At 40.7% G+C, this 17,438-nt stretch overlaps 1 protein-coding gene across 1 annotated transcript in view; it reads right to left on the bottom strand.

Annotated features, from left to right (window-relative positions):
- LOC137912760 (CUB and sushi domain-containing protein 3-like) overlaps nucleotides 1-13,844 on the bottom strand; it is a 179,198-nt gene extending 165,354 nt beyond the window's left edge. The window contains exons 1-2 of the mRNA XM_068756901.1: nucleotides 13,667-13,844; nucleotides 873-1,095 (exon numbers count right to left, since the gene is read on the bottom strand). Coding sequence (XP_068613002.1) covers nucleotides 873-1,095; nucleotides 13,667-13,844 — 401 coding nt within the window. The remainder of the gene's footprint in view (nucleotides 1-872; nucleotides 1,096-13,666) is intronic.
- Nucleotides 13,845-17,438: the final 3,594 nt, after the last annotated feature.

A 17,438-nucleotide genomic window follows, 5' to 3' on the forward strand; every position in this document is an offset into this window, starting at 1 on the left:
ACCCTTCATTGCCATGCTTTGCTACGCGTCCTCCATTGTATTAACGTCTGACCTCAGCCCACTTACACTGAAGTTGAGCCACATAAATGGACTCCAAGGAATCATTCTGGCACTGTTTATGGAGTGTTTCCCAGAGAAACACCAGACCGCATTCTCACCTCTAATGTGTGTGCAATTAAAAGGGAATACTAAAATCCCCATTGTTTTCAAAAGTGTGATACAGTATGTGAAAATTCTAAGGATGATAGCGATCCACTTCTCAAGAATGTATAGTAGTTGTTTTTTTAAGCAATCTAGTTCAATCGCTGCCTCTAAAACAGGATGTCATTCATTAATAGTAAAACCGTAATAAAAAAAAAAAAACAGTAAAACATGCATTCTATGTAAAAACAATATAAATACATACATTTTCTTTATGGTCTTGTTCGCTGTAAATCCAAACGTGTTTATTGATGAAACAGACTGTCTCTGTCTTTTGTACTGTACTTTGTGCTTGAACAGAATCACATTCTGCTTTTTTTATTATTACTTTTAGTGAGAATCCATATTGGACAGACACAAATAGGTGACATACAAATTGATTAGCAGCATTTAATATCTGGGTTGAAACCAAAGCTTAAATGAACTTTTCACTTCTTAAATCTCCGTCTCCTATAGTTTAAAGAAGGGCTTTCCATTTTGCTGTCAGAAACTAGACTAAACACTGTCAGACAATCTCACACTGCCACCTCCCTAATAAAAAGATCAGTCTATGTCATGTGTAGATTACAGATGAACACTTTGTCTGAAGGGATCATTCAAGGTTTCCCTCCCTTTTCCTTTCTATCCCCTCCTGTCTGTTTTCAATTGCAGTTTCAAGGGTGCTTCTTTACCTTGTCCTGAAGTTGGTAGGGTGTGGATGTCCGTCATACAAAGATAGAAAGTCGTATTCTTCCTCCACAGCAAAAGATTGAAAAACTATATGAATCCTGTTCCCCTCCTCAGCGACTATCACCCAGGTACAGTTTGCTCCATTTGGATATCCGTATGGAAACCCGGGGCTTTCTATTGTTCCGTTCCTCCCTTTTAAAGTTCCTCCGCATGTATGGATAAAACCTGTAAGGAAGGGAAACACCATCAATATCAAACAATTGGAATCAGCAGAGTCAAATTCAAGAGGTGCTTACAAAACAATTTGCTTAATTTTGTGTGGTGCACAGATAAACACAGCAATAAATAAAAATGGGTTGTTGTTTTTTTTCATTTATGCTGTCAGTTTTCCCTGAAATAAAAATTGTAACTGGCTGCAACGACTCCTGCTGTAAAACAAATTGAAGAGAAATGAACAATCGAGAAATAAAAATTCTTTTTTATGTTGCATTGAACAAAAAGCATGTGATGTATCATTACTGCCTGCTCCTTTCCAGGGGGGCTAGAGAGCCCCTGAGACAAGAAACAAGCAATGTCTTCCAATTTGGTGGCACAAGCCCTTAACTCTCTGTTTCACAGCCCGCACAAGATGCATCTTTGCACCTTGTTGCATTGACTTGCTGAAAATCGATAAGCTTGACATATTAGGTTAAGCGTTATACTACCATTGTCAGACTTCATTAATGTGATTGCTTGGCTAAACTTTGTGGCATTCATCTAAATAAGCCAATATGTCACATCTAAGTAACTGATGATGAATATATTTATTAGATAGAATGTTAGAGTACAAGTACAGTCACACAGTAGCATGTATTACAGTACAAATAAAGTCAAACATCCTGTCTAAGAAGAGCATCTCAAAAAAGCCCTTGCGGTCTTGTTTCCGTTGAAAGTCCTTCAACTCAAACATATACGAACATAATCTGCATCATCCCTGCACAGACTCATTTGCAGTACACTTCCATGCTTCCACATCAAGAATATTCCCACTCTCACATAAACAATGCATGAACATACTCCCATATGCACATTCTCACAAAGAAAAAACAGACGGCCATTTCATTTGAGGCTATCTTGCATGTTGTCTAATAAAGTGCTAACCTAATTAAGATGTATGGTTTGCCCCCCAACAATTTACTCCAAGTGTAATTAGCTTTTCACACTTGGTAGGTGAAGGATGCTTTGCAGCGTTAGCAAAAAAATGCACTGCAGTATGGAATAAAAGCAAAACACTTGGCTGCCAAGAAGCTCAAATGGCCCATCACTATAACAGTAGTAGTTTTCTATGTTATTTAAGTACCGGTACACCTGTTCATAAACGGGTGAGAGCATCAGAGTCTAAATTTTGAACAACTCATTTTCCTATTTTCAGGCAAGGAAAGCTGTGTCTATGTCTCCAGAAAATTCCTTCACAATCTTTACATCTTGCAGTGTCTTCAGGATATTATGCTCAGACGTCCTGACCCAGAGTCCCTGATATTGCAGTATATCTGTAGCTATCGTCAAGATAACTGACCTGCCAGAGTCCAGTTCACTCCCTCCAGCTCTGCTGCTCAAGTGGCCTGACCTATTTATACCTATCGATGCTTTATAGGTTATGCCCATGAAGTTGATGTTGTTTTGAACGGGGATGAATTGCTGCTCTGAAGGCAGACGGGAAACACTCCCACAAGGTTTCTCACATGTCTAAATAGCAATTATTTCCACCCACCTCCTCTGAGCAAACAGGGTAATAGGTGCAAATTTGCAGCACTGATGCGCCACCTACAGGGTCAACATGAACCACGCTGTGACAGGGTGTTATTATTGCTTTTGAGCAGCCTTGGGAATATCACAATTACCAGAACAGCCATCTTCACTGTTCCAACACATTTCTGATTAGGATTGTAACGTGTGGATTTTGATGACATAGAGCTCTGTTAAACTGATATATTTTAACTGAATATTTGCTCAGAGTTCTCACCCATTATTGAATTCAGTGAACTGAAACGGACGGCTGAGTTGCATCACCTTCTTTTTCAATTTTTTCCAAGCAGTTTGATTTTACTCCTTGTTTCAAACTGAAAGCGATTCATTTTTTGGACTGGGTGTGAGGGAGACAGATTTGGAGAAAGGCGTTAATGAAGGGCACTTAATGATCCACAGCCATGCTGAATATTCCAGATGACATTGAAAAGTATGTTATTTGAGAAATAACGTTCAACTCCAAAGTTCTCTATGGGATTATTTTGGGATTCATCACTTTTATTTTTATGAACACAATTTATGTAGTATTTTTTATAAAATGTAGTTGAAAGCATTTTATGCGGGAACGTGTGACAGTGATTGATTGATTTGCCTGTTATTTCCCATAGCAGGACACTGGCAGAAATATATTCTGATCATGGAGTCACTAATATTCTCAACATATAAGCTTCTTTGTTTAAAGGGACACTCCACTAGATTTACGGATGTTTGATGTTGCCTCTAATGACACTTCTGACTTGTTAATGGTACTATTTCATTCTTACAGTAACTGGGGATGAGTGTGGGGTTTGAAGGAAGCTGGGATTCAGAAAGATGTTATTTGGCTGCATTTTGGGAATTGTAGGACTTACATGAGCAATGATTAGTCAGGACATCGCTTTGCTTCTCATTATTTGTGAATCGTCTTATTATATGGGACAAGACTAAATCAATTAAATGTTCATTTGATGACTGAGACTGTTAAAACATTTGAAAAACTGTTAAGATATCAGACACATGGTCAGAGAACATGGAGACACCTCCGAATTTTCAGCAACAAGACTCATTTAAAATTCTGTAATTATTGCTTTCATTTACGGCTCTCTTGTATCATATGTCTATAAATACAGCAAGGACAGAAGCTCTATTAGTACTTGAACTATTTCAGCAGTGGATGCTGGGAAGTACTCAGAGTAACGCAGCATGTTTGTGAAGCATTTAAAACTCTTTGTGTGGCTGATTGTTCCGATGTCAGAACAGATACTTATTGCCACTCTCTCTCTCTCACTCTATGCATCCCTTTCATCCTTCCATTGTCCCTACAACTCCTTTCTGCGTCCTCTATCACCCCATCTTTGACTCACTCACATTTTTCATTGCTTGCCACCTCAGCCAATTGTCCCCTTCCTTCCTTTTATCCCCCTCTTCCTTCCTGTTCTGTACTTCCACCTCACCCTCACTGTCTGCAGCCCTCCTTGTTTTTAAATTTCCTAATGAGATATCCATTATTAATTAGCTTCCCTTCTTTCAAAGCTTTGAATCATAGGAGCTTGTAATATGTTCAAGCCTGTCATCTGCATAACCAATGTAATCTATAAAAAGAACATTATAAACATTCTTGTTGATTGTTCAAAGGAACAGCAACATGTTCTTTGTTGTCCTACAAATCCATGTAAATGCTTAACGGTATATTTCCTTTGAATTCCACTGCCAATGTTTAGCAGCCTGTTTTGACCTGCATCATCACTTTAATCGTAAAACACGCTCCACTGGGTTTTTTCTGACCTCATCTTCGCAGCACAACCATATATTGTGATGAGAATCCAAATTAACAACATGCTGTGATTGCACAGTGGGGAAAATATGGTTCTGAAACATGAATTAATATCCTAACCCACAAGACTGTCACATCGGCTTCAGCAGGCACGATAAGAACATATCCTGCTCCTCCTCAAATATTACATTTATAATGTTGAATCCATGTTTAACCAAGTTAGTCCCTTTGACATCAAGGACAAGGAAGCAGCATAAAAAGTCACACAAATACCTCCTAACTGAAAATTCAAGTTATCTTGCAGTAAAACTCAGGAAAATACCAGTTGTCTCCAACTCTAATAAGATTCCTGAAGTTGTTTTCATCTTTGAACATGGTGATGGCCCACCCGCGTTTGCATCTGTTAGTCCTTGGGGACTTAATGACTCTGTCTAGAAACAGAGGTTTGGGAATAGGAAGTAGCAGCTAATGAACCACCGTTCTCCAATATCTGGATGGAAAATACTATTTTGTGGACCAAACACATTATATATCATAGCAGGTATTGTTTTATAGAACTTATCTCAGAATATGATATTTAATATGCAATGCTTAGTAAAACGAGAGAAAGTCTCAACGTTTCAGTGTGGGTATTCTAAGAGCGTGATGGGATGGGTGCTCCCCTAACAAGTAAACAGCCAATGTGTTGTCCTCCACCATTAATGCAGATTTAGCCAGGCCACAAAGAGAAATGATTATCTGTGGCAGCCTGAGGGGAGGGGTAGTCATTTACTGCCACCCAAATGATTATGAATGACAAACACATCATTCGATAATGGACGATTGTTGATGTGTTTGGGAGATTTCCATCGACCGTCGCCTATTTTGAACAGATGATCATTTGAGGATACTCCTCCAGATTGTTGCTGTAGGCTCAAGGCATAGTTCACCTTCAAACACACACACACCCCTAAGGACAATTTATAGTGACAAATTCACATAAGCTGTGTGTTTTTGGAGGTGAGAGGAAGCCGGAGAACCCGGAGGGAACCACGCAGACACAAACAAACTCCGTACAGATAGGAATCGAACCCGGAATTGTCTTGCTGTGAGGCAAAGGTTCAACCCACTACTCCACCTTGCTGCCCTCCTTCACGCCAAGTAATTCAAATCTAGGGTTAGGACTGAGGTCAGAATCCTGCTTTCTTGCTGTTTCTAGTTTTAATAAAGTGTTGTCATTCTACGCTGCCCAGTAACCGTATATTTGGATGCACTCAGGCACAGGCTCAAACTAGCATCAGATGTAAGTTCAATACACTTTTATGACGTGGTAGGAAATGGAACACAATAAAACGTACCAAAATAAAATTAGCAGCAAAAGTCAAACATTTCTCTGGTAGTGGTGAAAATTATAATGGTGTGTGTCTATGTCTTTCGTGTGGCCCCACGATGAGCGAGGGTCTTGTCGAGGGTGTAGAGATCAGATAAGCGGTTAAGAAGATGAATGAATGAGTAGTATAATAATAGAGGCATGAGCTGAGCCCCAGCATCCAACAAATGTCTTGAAAGTTCATTTTGACTTGGACGACAGAGCATATTGCTGTACAGGCGGGTCATCGACTTCCGAAGACAATTGGTTCAGAGCGTTTTGTCGTATGCCGACTGGGTCCATAAGTCGCCCCATGTTAAATTAACCTATTATATTGTGCTGTCATGATACGGAAAATATTAGAGTAGAAAGAGATAATTTCTCATTAGACAAAAAAAAAAAAAAGACAATCGCGTCGCAAAGTCTAACAATCGCGTGTCGCATAGGTCGTAAGTCGACAACCCCCCAACCCCTTTTCCTCTTCGACATACTTACATGTGAATGTAGCTCCTTATTAATATCAAGTTTCTATAATTATAATTGACTGTAAAGTGTGGTTTCATAAATAAACAAAATAGACTATTAGGAAGACATTGGGCTGGCTCATCCATGTTCTTTCTCCAGCTTCCTCCCACCACCAAAAACATGCAAATTAGCTCCATTGGTTACACTAAATTGTCCATAAGTGTGAGTGTGTGTGTGAATGATTGTCTGTCTGTGTGTGGCCCTGCAATGAACTGGCGGCTTGTGCAGGATGGGCCCCGACTCTCGCCCGTTGACTGCTGGGATAGACTCCAGCAAGGCCCGTAACGGACAAAGCGGTTCAGAAGATGAATGAATGATGATGGTCCATCGTAAACGGACAGGATGGCAAATGCACATGCCTGGCAATCAAAGATTGTACAAAAACCTGCATTGATTTGCACCTGACCTTAAAGTTAAGTCAGCCAATACAGAGATATCCGTCAGACGGAGTTTGGTTACAGAGAACTGACAGGAAAAATAGAGCCCATCTCAAACAAGAAAAAGGTCAACAAACATCCTGGGAGGCTGTGTTCACTGCAAACTATACACACACATCACATAATGCCATAAAGGCAAACAATAGTTTCAAATATAGATGCTCACTCGTATTAATTACTCTTTATTGAATTTTACCCCCAAAAAACAGATATTGCAATGTATTATGTAGATAATGCTGGAATTTACTGATTTATTCGAGGTTGGAAAAAACGCTTCAGTAAATCAACTGTCACATCTAAATATCATGAGTCTTCAAGATCTGCATCAAATTGAATCAGAACTGTTAAATCACGTTGGACTTATTTTCAGATGTAAAGCGTTGTTTTTGTTTTTAACTCCAAGCCATTTTCCATTAGATCCGAGACAACCTGTTGTCACAGAAACTAAACGTGGAGGGAGGAGAAAAACAAAATCATCAGTGCAAAGAGGAAATCAAATGATGGCTGCTGGCGCCTTGAACAACAACCGACGTTGACAGAAATCTTAAACTGATGTTCCCAAAGCGAAGGATCATATCTGCATGACTGTGCTGCACCTTCACAATTCATGCTGATAGAAGGTGCATAATCGCAGCCCCTCCCTCACCAAGCTTGCCTGCATGCTTGATGAAAGGGAAATGGCCTCCATGCAAGAGAAACAGAAAAGAGGCTTTCTAGAGGATGACTAGTGTGTCACCACAATTTGGAAAAGGCTTCTGAAATATTCCATTCTGTGGTTTTAAATTGCCAGCCACTGAGGTGAAAAAAAATACTCAAATCAAATGCACTGCCACACTGAAGACAGCTGGCACTTTCATAAACACACACACCAAACACAGGCCATCGCACAAGGAACTAGCAGACATTGTGTGTTTTTGTCGCCAAGTGGAATACGTAGCTCTTTTCCAATGTGTGTATGCTGTTGGTGCTAGATACAGCAATTCATGGCTGGACCCCAATACCTCCTCAACATCTTCCTGCACCACACTGCACCTGATGCCAGGCCACTGCTGCGAGAGCGGCTACACAACACCAGCGTGACAGCCAGCAACACATCTAATAGGTCTCTCTCTCTCGCTCGCTTCCAATCAACACTTAACTCTCACCTAAAGAAGGAAAAAAAAAGCCCAGAACGAGAATCCCTCATCGGCCAGACTGCATCAATGCTTAATTGTTTTTTCACTTTCCAAGCAAACAGCTGCTCTAACAGCCTGACCGCATAGGAGAGACATGTTTTTGAGACACGCAGCTCCTCAATGTGAAAATTCAGTCACAAATCAGGTACTGAAGCTGAAGATTCACGTGTTCATGTGTTCAGATCAATGGCATGGATGTCAATGTGATCCAGCAGTCCAGACACGTTTTATTTTCTTTACATTTACAGGTTTTGTTGGTTTCCCATTCAACATTTGTACAACTTCTCATGTAACACGAGTAAAGATTAACAATGGAAAAGGACTGTATCATTTAAACTGCTGGGTATATTAGACAACATAGATTTTTTTTTATCTTATTATGTAATTGTAGAATTACATTTCAGCACAGATATTATAAATAATAGCTGCAAGAAATTCTTTTAGTTGGATATTAATCTCCTGATATATTTCTTCCCACTAATTCCAATTGTTCATTATTACATCCCACAGGCCGAGATGATGCCAAATGTCTCATTTGACATTTTTTAATTCGACATCAGTTCAAAAGCCAAAGATAAATTTGTTATGATGTAAAGAAAAGAAAAGCTTCACACAGGATCTTCACATTAGGACAACTGGAGGCACAAAAGAACCCATGATTAAATTAGTTTTTACCTCTGTCATTTTTACTGCTAAAATGTTACACTTTACATCTTCAAATGTCAAATTAATGCGAGCACACACAGAACTTAAATTTAAAAAACAACATAACAGTTGTGGCAGGTCTGGCCTGTAATAGCACAAAAACAGAAGCTATTACTTTCCCTGTCATTTCCCTTGTCGCCTCTGACAAGTTGCTACCGTCGTTGCTTTTAGATCCACAGGTTGGGCTGGAAATGCTGCTCTAAAACTGCTGCCACTGCAGTTCAGTGATATTGGCTGGGGCTCAGTTCACCTTCTGCGCATCAGTGACACTGTGTGTCCTTGTCTCTGACAAAAATGAAGCCCGCTTTTAAACTTAGAACGCTCAATGACTGATGAGTAACTGCTTTAATGAATGCAGCTCCACAGACAAAGGCCAAAGGCCGATTCACAGCATGGAACCCGAAATCAGATGACTAGATCTATTTATTTTTTTATTTTTATTTAGGCAAGCTGAAGCTCGAACGTGATTTATCACACGTGGAGTGTGAACAAGATTGAATTGCTGCTACTTTATGAATTAAGGAATTGGTAATAACTTAAAGACATTAAAAATATGTTGTTATATAAAGTAAATAAAATCAGTAGTCTCTAAATGTGGGACTGTGAGGGAGCTTAACAGACTAATATGAAAGGGACAAACAACGACAGCAAATAAGTTCATTAAGAAAAAGGGATATTGCCAAAAACTTAAAATTCAACAACCAAGACACAGATTCACACACTCAGGATGTAAGATGGAGTCAAACATTTACCCGATACCCAAAACCACACATTATCTTTCCACACGTTATAGTAATGTGATATTATTATTATTCTTTTATAAAATATGTTAAAACCAATCTGCTTTAACATCTTATTTAGACCCTAATCAGGATAAATATAATAATATTAGGGATTTGTTTGGCTAACCAAACAAAGCCAAAATGAGAACAAGGTTTTGCAAATACCCAAAAGAAAAGAAGTTCATTTCAAAATAATAATTTCTACCCTTAATTATTATATGACATACATTTAGATTTGAAAAACTAAATAGTGTGTTCTGTGACGATGTAGAAACAACGTGTCTTTATTTGATGCCGTTACACACGAACATTCTGGAAACAATCTATTGGCATTGTTTTTCTGCGTAGATTACACAAATTTTATTTTAAGGTTAACAGTTTTGTTCATACTAGTCACATTTTTCATTCCTCAGTCTAAATTGAAAAAGACCCTTTCCAGATTTAGAATCGTTTAGACTAGGTCCTTGGGGAAAATTAAATCCAGGTGCACAAAGGATTTTAACACAATATCTCAGGCTGACCTCAATCGGTCAATGGGATGAGAGTACACCCTGGACAAGCCACACACAGACATACAATCATTCACACACCTATGGGCAATTTTAGTATAACCAATTGCATGTTCTTTGGTGGTGGGAGGAAGCTGTACAACCCAGAAAGACACAGGGAGAACATGTTTTAATGTGTTTTGAGTCTAAAATTCAATTTGTATTGAATTTACATATGGAACTTTAATAAAGGTACATAATTTAAGATGGCCCTGATTGAAGGAGTGTTTAAAGGAGGAGTCATGCATTCACCTCCCCTGCATGCAATATGGCATTTAACTGCACTACTCGAGCATTCCACAGTCACCACACTAAAACACTGACCTAAGCCCATTTTATAGGCAACTATGCTTTATGGTCTAACCTGCTTTATGGTCTAACCTACTGATCAAACAGTAAAGAGCATAAAGAGTTAGTTGGTCGGCTATCCTCCCCTAGCTATATAATTGCTGTTGAAATGATAGCAATCCCAGTTTGCAGTCGACCGCTTCACCTTCGTTTCACCCCACATTGTTTCTCTGACCGTGCTTCTCTCGTCTGCGCCGCTGTCACATTTCAAAAACCCAGCTGACAGCCGCAGACACAAACAAGAGCAGCAGTCGTAAATGAGAAGGGGATTCATGAAAAGTATCTGAAATTTAGACTATTATTCTTCAAAGACTGTATCGGAAACACATTTTATGCTTTATTCTTTGGACACAAATAAATTAAAATGATTTATTTTGTATATTTACACTCCCACCTGACAGCTGTTCGTAAACATACACATACATGCACACACACACACTATATATATATATATATGAATTCATTTACATCAAAGACTATGCCTCCAGGGAGTTAACAGAGTCTAATCTCCTCTAAAAATGGCAGTTGAAATTCAGTCCACCTTGAATCCGTAGCCTTGACCCCAGATGCAGCCTCCCCTCAACCTATTACACTTAATCTCAACAAACTGTGAGCTATTCTGCTTGCTGAAGAAAATATATTGCCAATCTCTCTCCCCCAAGAGTAGTGCTTGAATTAAAATTGATACCTGACTGACTTAATCAGAACCAGCAAACTATGTCAAATATTCTCAGGGACCTGTCAGCGACGGAGCCTGGCTGGGCCTCAAACTATAGTCGATAGACCAATTGGTGAGCTGAGGAGCGGTGTGAGACAGCAACAAGTCAGTGAGATGCTCGGACTAAGAGATGAATGAAGAATGTAGTAAAATTGTATCCTAGAAGAGTCATAGATTTACTTCCGGATGGACCCAGGTGCTTCCTCTGTACACCTTTTTTATTCTCATACTTCTGCTCTACTTCCTTTACTGTTGAGGAGATCAAGAGCATGAGGGGCAGTGGGATAATGCCAAAGTCCCTGTAGATAATTTATAATTACAGACAAATTGTAATCCTGCATCCTTTCCAGCCTGTTTACATAATCACATTGAGAGAAAGTCTTAATCAAGGGCTCAGCGGCCGCATTACTGTCTGTGCTGAACCCACCTGATAACTGCCAATTAGTGACTGTCTGGGGTTAAAGAAAATTGGATTAAAAAAATATGAACACTAAAAGCACATTTTTCAGAACCAACAGAATCACAAGAAAAAAATAAGTTGGATGCAACAGGAGAATCAGTTTCAACAATCTGTTCACCGTCATCAATCATCCTGCTGACATTATAGTGCAAATGTCAGGATGGGACAGAGGCCAGTGTCTTGTATCTGGGTGTCCTCTTTTTTTGCATCCCTTCAACGTCCAGTGAGGATCATGTGCCCACCTGCTTTTCCTTATCATGTCACTACTAGGACTGTCAAGTATGAAGCACTGCCAAAAGACAAATCCTGAATATTTGAGTTTTATCTGAATTCAGTTCGTATTTGATTCAGGTTTTCACTCTGGAAATGAAACCTGAGTCTCTGGAAATGTTGCCTCCTAAAGTTATGTCTGTGTGCATCACTTTGAGGTTCCCAGATGATTAGATAACACAGATGCAGTGGATGTCCTCACTGGTTTTTTAGTAGACACTTCGGTTTTACTCATTCCAACATAAAGTGGCTGAATTTGACTTAATTGTGTAGCACACCAATAATTAGACAGGTAAATGACACCAATTTGTAAACTGAGAATGAGAAAAGTGTACCGCCCCTGCACTCCTTGCCAAAAATTACATGATGTAAAAAAAAAAGCTCCTGTTGCAAAGATGTGTTATACAAACTTTAGTACACAGGAAGGATTTTTCACAACCTCATTATCTTGGCGGGAGAAGTGAATCACAGGCCACATCTAGAAGTATGCTTTTCCTCAAACCTCCTGTCAGTTGTCAGAGCAGAGGAACAACAGCTGTTCCATGGTTCTTCCATGTGCCTTTCTCCGTGTCACTATGTCCTTTACACATTTCCAAAGGCAAAGCCATGGCCTCCTCCTCTTTTCCTCCCCATTCACCATTTCCTGGTTGGCTGGCTCCCTCGTAAGTAACAGAACAAGAAGGACTGGCAGTGGCCTCGAGGTCTGACATTGCAACAATGTGGGTGGTGATGGAACAGTTCTGCGCCCGAATCAGCTCAACTTGACTTGACTCATTCTTGGTGGGCATTACTACTCTGCATGCTGCACATTCATCCACCCAAGGAGAGAGAAGGAGGGATTATTGAACAACTTTCCTGTGAAATGATATATTTGATCACCCAATAATCAGAGATGCATGCATTCAATAGATAAATAGCCACATACACACAGAGAGAAGATCAATATGCTGAGGGCTGCAATTGGATTTGCTTCATTCCTATGGATATAGTTTCAGATGGAATGAGAACATCACACTGACATAGGTATATAATACACCAACACACTGAGACACACACATGCTTAGTTGTATAGCTGCAACCAGAGAGGTGAATTTTATGTCTCCTGTAAATATTGCTTAAATGTTAGTGTGCAATAGAGGAGCGTATGGTAATAGGGCAGAGAGGCAAATGGGCAACAATTGCGCTGACTCTCATAGAAGCTGCAGTATGGAAACACATGGGGTTAAATAAGAAGATGAAAAATAGATGTGATCAGAGAGTGAAGGGTGAAGGATTTTCAATAAGAAAAAGAATGGATTTGAAAAAAAAGATGTCGGAAAAGTTTACATTTCGGTTGTGCTGAAATTCTGAATTATGTTGAAACCCAACATGGATCCAGCGGTTACCTCACCAGCCAGAGGGAATATTGAAGAGAAAATAATATACTAACAAGCCCACCTTACACCTGACTTCACTGGAAAGTCAGGTCAAGACCAGCGGACAATCTGGTTTCAGACCGGTTGACTTTGCCCCTTGAACGGTTTGAGTAACATTTCTAGCAGGAAACATAATCCCTACTTGAAAACTCGACCCAGATAGAAACAAAACAGCTCCAGATTAGACGCACCAAACATCCTAGAGGAAATCTGCAGTGCATGCACTTGCGCCTTAACGCTTCTCGAGTTACCCTACTAAGCAAAGCAGCTCACGTAGGCTATTAGAAGAAGAGGCTCCTCCAAGAATATCTATTGAGCGACTCAGTCAAAGCCTGCATTGAGCGCCAAACAGCTGAAATGCGTCACTTTTAACTCCATCCAGTAAAATGTGGCAGCCGAATTTCCGCACGTTTGTAATAAAGCTTTTGGTTTCTCTCTCCCGTGCACACGCATACGTGCGCGCACACACACACACACAGGCACACTACGCGCGTCAGAAAATACAGAGAATTGGTGCAGAGGCTCACCTTTCACACAAGTGAACATCAGTGAAAAGATTAGATTCCAAAAAACAATGCCTCTCCTACTCCTCATCGTTTTGGCTTGAACAAAGTCCTTTCGGCCACATTTAACGCATCTCCTGTTGAAAATGTCCCGCAGTTCTATAGATGCGTCGTAGAATCCGTCTGTATAAATCCCCTTCATGTTCCCAACTAATGCGTGCGCCCTGCCGCCTCGTCCTCTTTTCTCCCTGTGTGTGGCTGAAGTAGGTTTCCCTTCCCTTCTCAGAGGAGGAACAGGCAGAGCCACCCGCCGAGCTCCGTCAGCTGATAGGAAAGAAGTGATCTCAAGTCAGAATTTTAGGATAGGACCGAAGCAACCTGGACGAGGGCTCAACCATCTCTGCTGAGAGGGGCACCAAGTGTGGGGGTCTCTGCGCGCTCGCAGCCGCCGCTCAACATATTTCCTCTTGAATCCACGTAACCCGGCGGGGGGAAACGAAAGGAAGGAGTCTAAGCTCTGAGTGTTGCCTTCATCGATCGGCAACTGAACCACGCAGAAAGAGAGAGAGAGAGGGAGAGAGAGAGAGAGAGAGAGAGACCTGTGTAAGTATGCTGTGGCTGATGTGCGGGCCACAAATCATCAAGTGGGCAGCGGGGATATGGGATTATGGGATGGGGAGGGTCCATCTTTAGGGAAAGAATGCAAATCCTGTAAAAGAAATGAACTCTGTTAACGACAGTGCGTGTGATTTATGTGCGTGACAGAGAAGGGACGGGGAGATGCGGGTGTCGCGCACGACTCACAAAGACAGTGTCCCGTCCCGCAAGTTGATGAAAGAAATTCGCCTGGTAGGCAATCCCGTCATAACTCTGAATTTCATTTCGGAGATCGAGCGCGTCCGATATTGGGAGTGATGGGGACTGGGCAATTTGCAATGCAAAGGCGGGATGATGACGGCGCAAAGCGCGGCTCCGCTGCGGTGGGGCTCTTCTGCCATCTAGCTTTGGTGGAGTCACCGACCTGTGCTTCGAGACGGGGAGGAAAAGGCTTCGGGGAGCGAGGCGCGGTGATTTGCGCATGGGGGTGGAGAGGATCCGGTTCGGAACGCGTTCAGGTGGGTTCCTTGAGGATGAGCGTGGCTCCGCTTCTGTTTTACACTGACATCCTCTGTGGAGTTTTGCAGCTTCAGATTGGCCAATGCTGTAAAGCTTTAAGAGGAACAAAAGCGTTTAACTACGAGCTATCGGGTGTGGGTTAGATCATTTATGTGCATTAATAATTGTACTTGTCTCCATACAGACCCATAACCTGTACGCCAGTACTGACACGATTTAACTGAGTAAGCTCACAATGAAGCTTCATAAATAAGCCCTGAGCCGCTCTTTGAATTTGAGGGCAAAAGCAGAATGGGCTCTCTTCAGTCATCGGCAGTGTGAGAGCTATCCATGGTGCTAAAAGTTCAAACCACGTGGTTTCTGCTTCAAAGAAGAGAAACTGATTTATGGTTCCATCGTTCCCTACCAAAAATAATGAATGTGCGTCAGAATAAGTTACACGTGCTCGTATTTCAGTCAATACATGCTTCGGGATGAGAATACAAACAAAAGTTACAATCGAACTCTCAAATGCGCTGTCCAGATTACCAGCTTTTTTAGATGTGTCTGTTTCATGTACAAGGTTAGTTGGCTAGACAGGGTATACCTCCCACCCTTCTCTGCCCTGCTTTGTGAGAATAAACGGGAGAAAACATCTTGATCCTGCTCTAATCTCATCTCATTACAAGGCAGCAGAGGGAGAAGGAATTGTCCTGTGTCCAAATATTCAACAAACATTCAACCCAATCAAAATGGTGCAAAATATCACATTGTTAAATGTAATGCGGGGAGATTTATTTGGGATTTTGCTGTATTAATTAGACGTAACATCTTAAGACCTTTGTATTTTGTGGATAACATTTCATGTTTTTTTTGTTTGCTTTTTTGTCCGTGCATCCATCCATCCATATTCTTCCGCTTATCTGTTATTTTTGTTTATTGTGTCTCTGCCTGCTCACTGAAACAATGTTAGAATGTTAAAATCTCATTTTATATGTTTTCTATGGACAACTAAATATGTGATAGATTTTTATCTTTGCTCTGAATCTCTGTAGAGTTCTTTGTTTTAATGTTGTAAGCAGGTAAACCGTTGCATATCACCGGTGTGAGGAAAGAGATCCCTGATTCCCTCCTTGCATCGGGATTCTTCAGGTGACTACAATCCTGGTGGAGGCTGTTGAGAATGGATTGAGGCACCAGGTACCTTGTCTTTACCAGTGTAATCGACAGGTGGGCCCAGGAGAGTGGGCTCCAGTTGTATTGATGCCTCTCGTCTGCTGTCTCTTGCTGCTTTGATGAGCAATCAGACTGCCAAGCTACCTGATCCTCTTGTTGTTTTTGTGCCTTTCTCTTTGTATCAACATCTTTGTATTCACAATCCATGCATGGTACATTGAATAATCTCATACTATACTGCACATGCATGTAACATGTGCAAGCAGGCCTTAATATTGTGTGTGACGTGTAGTCAAGGAAGGCAAGAAAAAGTGTACAAGAGAAAATAAATTATATAAAAATATTTGTAGGCATCTAGTCATTTGTACCAAAAAGTTTTTCCATTTAACTTCAACAATTTTAGATTATTTTTCATTTAATATTGCTGAATTTTCATATTTATTGTTCAAATACTGAGAGGAGACGTGCAGTAAGGCAGCAGCCAGCTGAGCCTCACCGTGGATTGATCAATCACTGTGCTAACATTCTATGCAGTTAGAGTCAGACCATAATGCTATCTCCCTGTATTCCGTTATAGTTATGTGATCTAAATGACCAGAGTTCAGCTAATGTATATAATGTGGTGTATTTATTTATTTTCAACAATTGTATATTTGTAACGTGTTTCATGTGCTGAGTGATCATCAAACGGCTGGAAAAGAGGCACTCGGTGAGGCACGCAGTTTTTGTGCCTCGTGGCATGGGCTGCTGTGATCGCAAGGCTTCTATTTGCGACTCGTCGAAAACAGAGTACGTTCCAGCGAGCAATAACTTACTCTGACTGTTAAAGCAGAAGGATGATAAAGAAGACTTTAAACAAGTTATCGATGATTTTTTTCAAAAAGCGTGGCACATGGACTTCATTTATAAGTAGAGGAAAGACCATAATACCGTTTCATTAATTAAATGTGCTTTTTTGTGTGCTACAGTTCGTATGTGTAAAGAATGCTTTTAAAAAAATAACTATTAACTGCTGCGAACAAAACAGTGAATAAACTGTTCTGTAGGGTTCATAAATGTGGAAATCTGATTGAGGTAAAGTCAGTCGCTGTTATGGAGACATGTTTTTTGTGCAAAGATATGTATGCTCTCGCCCAGAATAAAAGGACGCGTGTTGAATTTGCTTTCATGTGTGGGCCATGCATGATGAGCAACACAATCAGTCAGCTAATGAGCCAGATAGTCAGCCATCCAACTGGCCGGTGGTAAGACAGAGCTTTGCACTCACTGCACTAACTGCTTTGCTCTCTGGGACTCAGGTTATTGTACTTGTGAAGCTGAAAAGCATGTTCCGATTAGCAATGGCCATGTATGAGGACTGATGCCTGGGAAAGTGGTCATGTTGGATGAAAGCAAAGTTTACCAGCCTACCCTGAAGGGGCCTCGCAGGGTGTTTAGATGGGTGTTTGTGAATGTGTGTCTGCAAGCTACGGTCATATGATATGCAGGCATGTACATGTGCGATTAAAACTGTCAGACTATTGCT

This window comes from Brachionichthys hirsutus, chromosome 3 (assembly GCF_040956055.1).
Source record: "Brachionichthys hirsutus isolate HB-005 chromosome 3, CSIRO-AGI_Bhir_v1, whole genome shotgun sequence".
In the NCBI taxonomy this organism is placed as follows: Eukaryota; Metazoa; Chordata; class Actinopteri; order Lophiiformes; family Brachionichthyidae; genus Brachionichthys; species Brachionichthys hirsutus.